Raw genomic sequence first — 6,000 nt, forward strand, 5'->3', positions numbered from 1 at the left:
TCTGAAACGTCAATATGTTATGAACACAGTGATGTGAAAAATCACAGCTTGCGCTGGGCCTCCCTCAAAAGCTGGATGATGTCTCGTTTTACACATCGCTGCAAACAAGTTACACTTCATGTTTTCCATTTCTCTAGATGCAAATACTAGAAATATATTAAAAATAAAGATAAACAACATTCTTGACACGCTGTCCTCTAAAATCTATTTATCTTTAACTTGTGCACACCTCACACACACACACACATATATATATATATATATATATATATATATATTGGGCTCCCAAGAGACTTGCAGAGAAATTATTATTTACAACAACAGTGTTGATGATGGAATGTATCAAACAGAGAGACAATTTCCAGCTCTGAGAATACAAGATATACAGTGCACCAATGAATCCACTTTAAGCCATCTGGAAGAAAAAAAGCCCAGATCCTTTTAAGATGGTCTTACCCCCTGACTATACTCCGGCTGTAGTAGTGGCATTTTAATGAGGGGACTACTGCCATTTTTGAGCAATTGTCCTTACATCATTCCACTAAAGTAAAAAAAAACTATACTCCTTGTGGCAAAAAAAAAAAAAATATATATATATATATATATATAAAAGAAACATATTGATCTTCATTCTGTCCCTGTCTCTTAGTTGCACACAATGTTTTATCACATGGCCAGTCTGCGAAAGACAATTCTCACATTGTTTCCTCAGTGAGTGATTTGAGAAAGAAAGCTAATGAAACTTGGCTTCATCATCTTTTTTTTTTTTTTCTGTGGCAAGATAAAACTGATGGGGACAACTTTTACTTAGTGTTTGCCAATACTTTTCATGTGCAAGTATTTAATTCAATAAAATTTTCAAAAATGCGTCCTACTATTTGGGTTTGCATGAAGAATTTATGTTTCAAACTTTAGAAGGGTACTATTTTTTTCCTGGTGTTTAAGTATTTTTTATTTTATTTTTTATTTTAAATGCAGAAATGCGTCCTTAAAAAAAACATTTCCAGGAGGCAGTGTGAATATAGCCGGTGACTCAACACGCTGCCCGTAGAAAATGGAGCACACAAGGCACAGTGCATAGAGGTCACACAAGCCCACAGTGTTTCCTTGCGCGGCACCTGAGTTCAGAAGGCGTTCACAATTTACTCCTGCAATGTTACTTATCGGCACTTTCGCTGAGATTATTTCTAAATATTCACACGACCTTAGCGTTTGGTGAGAGGCTGCTCGTTTCCATCAATAACTAACTGTGACTCGCGCGTAAATGTGATGATCTGGGAGCAACTTCCAAGGTTACATCCAAACCTGAGTGAGTGCTCGCACGAGTGGATACAGCTAAAGTGTTTCCAACTTACCAATTCGTATAACGTGAGGCATCCCGCAAGAGTACTGAATCCAAAACAGGAATGCAATCAGCGAAGTCCAATATTCCCAAATCGCACTCCGGGGAGACAGCCAAGTATTTCGCATGGTTGCAAATTCGTTGGATCCACTTTTTTTCTCTCTAAAAATTCCAAAGATGAGTCAGAATTGCTCATGAAAACTGAATTCTACTACAGAGCATGTGTGGATTTGAGTAAAATGCGACAACTCTGCGCTCATTGTTCTTGGTGCAACATTCTCCTCGGGTTTCTTTTCTTTTTTCTTCTCACCAGTCTTAGAAAGAAAGATGAGGATAAGCCCCCCTCCGTCCCTCGCAGGCGGATCAGCGAAAACACCTGCTTCTGCAGGCTGCAAACAATCACCCCGCAGGAGTCTCTGTATACCCTCCTGCACACGGTGCCGTCTGTCTACAGGCAGAAAAGCCGAGCCGAACTCCTGCGCTTCGCTGCGCCACTGTGGACGACTAGAACTGCGCCTGCGGAAGTTTGGCTCTCCTCGAATGGTTTTTGTCTTCGTCAGCTCGTACTGTGATTGTTGAGAAATTTCAACATACTTCGGTGACTCCGAAATGCTTCTCGTGGTTTAGTCACTCCAGTACTGATCGCTTCACTTCTGCAAACTGCTCCGAACGCAGGGAACCCGCTCCGGTCCGGTTGCGCACCGTCATTGGCAAAAGAGAGGTCACTGAAGAAGGTCCATCTGTTCAAAGAGATTCTTGCTGCGTCGCTTTAAATTTACGAACGTTTCACTATGTGTTGGTTCGGGATATAATGCGGGCAGCCGTGTATCTGCGTGCGTCTGACGACCCTGCTTCCACGGTGCCACTAGAGGCACGCGTCGTTACGCATTGCTGTCAACTATGTCCAAGTGTTCCGTGGAGGTGAGAGGGATCCGAATCACCACCCGGTTCTCTACTTTTCTGAATTTGTCGGCGCTTTTGTTTCAGTCCATACATTATTTCTCGTCCTTACCGTATTTTTATTTACTTATATTTTTTTTACTTTTTTGGTCCGTGCATGTTTAGTTAATTGGCTTCTCTGACCTCAAACATGAAAAACAAAAGCAAGTGTTTACTTGATTTGTGTGTTTTAAAATTAAAATATTACATAGACATGCGATCTTTTTCTTTATATTTGGCTGTCAAAAACTATTAGTTGGGAGTTAAATTAGGTTATAATTTTCTTTACTTATTTAAAGCAAGAAAAGATAATATAACATAACGTACATGGCAAAGAAAAACAAAAATTGACCTGAATACAGTGAGGTCATGTGTCATCCATCCATGGTATTATATGATCATACTGAGACAAATAGAGGGGCTGTTTATTCTTTGCACCTCCAAAGTGGTGTCCCACATCATTTTTTGTCACAAAACAATTTTTTAGTTTGGTCACAGGTCAAACTTCCATCAAAAAAAAAAAAAAAACAAAACAAGAAAAAAAGTAAAACCTACTTATCCCTACTGCGCATGGGCATTGACGTCACGGGGGAAATATAGCTTATATATAGCAGAAGAATGATAAAGTAGACAATGTTTTTTGGTTTATCAAAATGGATGCAACAATAAAACAACGTGGTTGTTTGTTTTTCACTTATGGTTTTTCGTAGGAAAGTCCAATCACTAAAACGTGTGGGTCATGTTCACGATAGAATGCAAGCAAAAACAAAAAAGGTGAACACGTTCCCCAAAGTATCTCTGCAGATACTTATGGAAAATAGGTGTCAGCTGAGTGTCAGACAAAAAAAAAAAAAAAAAAAACAAAAAAATTCCCGGCAATTATTAGTCACTCTGTTAGTGTGTGTGGTGGCGTGAGTGCCCTGCGGCTTCTTTCTGCTTGTCCTGTTGTCCATTTCTTCATCACCGCGAAGAGTCATCAAAGACAAACTGCAAAATGTTGGCTTCCAGGGCTGACTCCAGAAAGTTTTGATTGAGGTGGCCAGATAGGGGCCACAAATAATCTTGGAGAAGACCCACCACAAACAAAAGCCGTGAAAGAATTCATTCAGCCATATTGCTATGGAACAGTTTAAAGGTTTGAATATAATACTTTTATTTTTATTTCACTCATAACAGTATGAAACTTTGCGAGCATAACTCTGCACAGCAACTTTGCTAAATTTATACAATTCTAAAGAAAATGATAATACAAATCCTGTCAATAATCAAATAAGAAAAGTGTCTGCTTTGAAAAAGAAATAACTAAATAGTATAAATAGTATGGTTAGTTCATGCATCAGAAATAGATAGATAGATAGATAGATAGATAGATAGATAGATAGATAGATAGATAGATAGATAGATAGATAGATAGATAGATAGATAGATAGATATTAAACTCACTCACTACCATATACGTCACAAAAGATATTTGCATAAATTAGCAAACATTTGAGGAAAGAATAAACAATGTTACATATTTTGGTGCTTAATACAAGCCTCCTGATGAGACAGTGCTGCAGCTCATTGGCTTAATTTTCTCTGTTGTGAATAGAGGAGAGGAATAAACTGTTCATCAGGGGACACGCGAGCAAGAACAAGCCAGGCTGACTGCCACTGCATATTCATGTCTTACAGAGCAGATTTATCGCCTCTTGGCACAATGTAAGGACTATCAACGTGAGTTATGTGGCCTGGCTCTCGCATTATGGAGATTCATTGACTTGCTGCTCTTTCAAATACAAAATGTACACAGGCCGAGCAAACAAGACATTCCGGGTCTGTGGGTGCCCTCTATAGAGAGATCTTGGTCTGTGCTCTCAATCACCTCAGCTGGAAATTTGAGGAATACCCCCACCAAGGAAATATTTAGCATAAAATTAAGGAATTCTGTTAAGTTCCTGAATTTCAATAGCTGTTGATTTACTTTGGAAGTGAATGATTTTTCTATCTTTGATGGCAATACATTTTAATTCCCACAACATTCAGTTTTATCTCTGAAAGAATAGGCCATGATGTGTTATAATTTCTTTACTATTATGAGAAAAAAAAAGAGTTGTAGAGTATGGGAGTGTTGGTGCAATAGTAGTGGAGTAAGAAATACAGCTGGAACAGAGCAGATCAGTGTTGTTGTGACATAACCTTATTGTGCATGACATATTATGAACATTTGGTGTAAAAGTTGTCATTTGGTATGAGTGGACAAAACCTAGCTGTATTACAACTTAGCATTAATACTGGGGAACGTTTTGTACTTAGGTCTGTCATCAGTAATATCCTTTTAAGGAAAATAAGGCAGGATATCAAATGTTATGATACATTAATAATTTGTATTATTTCCTTTTGATTCATAAGTTTACGTTAAATCAAAATTCAAGGGAGTGCACCTCCGGATGTGAAGGTAGTGGAGGAGCATAAATACACCTGTGCTCACCTGGACAACAGACCAGACTAAAGACACCACCTGATGGAAGGGACAGAGCAGTCTGCATCCAATGGTAAATTTACTGTCCTATCATGAATAATGTATTCTACACTTATACAAACCCACAAAATATCAGCTTTTTCTTGTAAAGTGATACAATGTTGTGTAAATCAAAAGCAAATTAGAACCGTTGGCATGTAAAGTGTCCCCCAGAGAAAGTGGCCCTCCATCACCTCTTCCTCCCATGATACGTAAACAGCAGGTTCCAGCACAGAGAAACATGACCACCTAAAACTGTAAACATCTGTTAATTCCAGGGAACTGACAGATGTTTGCAGGCCTGGAAAACTGGTCTTTAATCCTGGGGAAAATCTGACAGACAATCCTGAGCATCCTCTGCATGAAGCTGTTATACAACAACACAGCCTCTTCAGTGAGAAGCTTCATTACTGTGCTGCAATACAGTCTGCTACTGGAGATCCTTCCTGCCCACAGCCATCTGCATCTACAGCAACACTTTGAAGAAACTTGGATAGTTGCAGTTATTTTCCCTTTGGGATTAATAAATGATTGTTTAATTTAAGTAATTCACTGAATTTCTTAAGAGCATCTTTGTGTATGTCCCCTGTCTTCTAGTAAAATGGTGAAATTTTCTAAGGTGTGAGGTTTAAAGAAGGAGATTTAGCAAATGGTTGAAATAACTTTCATCCTAAGTTGCTCTATTTCTGCCTCTGCACTGTTGTTGTTCCAAACGGTTGACTCCATGGCAGTCATAAGGTCCGCAACTGATATTTCATGTGGGGAGAAAGCACAATTGAGTCTATTGGCTAAAAGTGCCTCCTATAGGGCTGTGTGAGCCTCACATCAGACTCATTCCTTACTCAATAGTGTCGACTACCAGGCTGGAAGTCACAACATCGGGTTTTCTGGTAGGTCCTGAAGTTTCAGAAATACAAATGACTTTATGATGAAATTTGAGAAACGTGGATTGCTATCAGTTAGCTTGACCCCTTCTCTAGCCAATTTTATCAAAACAAACAGGGAAGAACTTAAGAACTATTTCCACTTATAATTTAAAATAAGGTTGAGACACAAATACATTGCATTGAGCTTAAAGCACTCTCCTTTACACCAAGTTGCCATTGATATTAAATTTTATGACAGCGACAGAAACGTGCTTCACAAGACTTCATACTAATTATAAAAATCCTAGTGTAGTTTCAGCAAAGTTAATCATAAATCGAGACTACTTGGA

The 6,000-nt window shown here is 38.6% G+C and overlaps 1 protein-coding gene across 1 annotated transcript in view; it reads right to left on the reverse strand.

The window, feature by feature from the left end:
* grik3 (glutamate ionotropic receptor kainate type subunit 3) overlaps positions 1–2,358 on the reverse strand; it is a 149,568-nt gene extending 147,210 nt beyond the window's left edge. Inside the window, exon 1 of the mRNA XM_015034672.1 lies at positions 1,356–2,358. Within this exon, the coding sequence (XP_014890158.1) occupies positions 1,356–1,470 (115 nt within the window). The 5' untranslated portion in view covers positions 1,471–2,358. The remainder of the gene's footprint in view (positions 1–1,355) is intronic.
* Positions 2,359–6,000: the final 3,642 nt, after the last annotated feature.

The sequence above is a fragment of the Poecilia latipinna genome, unplaced genomic scaffold, assembly GCF_001443285.1.
Source record: "Poecilia latipinna isolate Pla-1442-1.1 unplaced genomic scaffold, P_latipinna-1.0 Scaffold308, whole genome shotgun sequence".
Taxonomy (NCBI): Eukaryota; Metazoa; Chordata; class Actinopteri; order Cyprinodontiformes; family Poeciliidae; genus Poecilia; species Poecilia latipinna.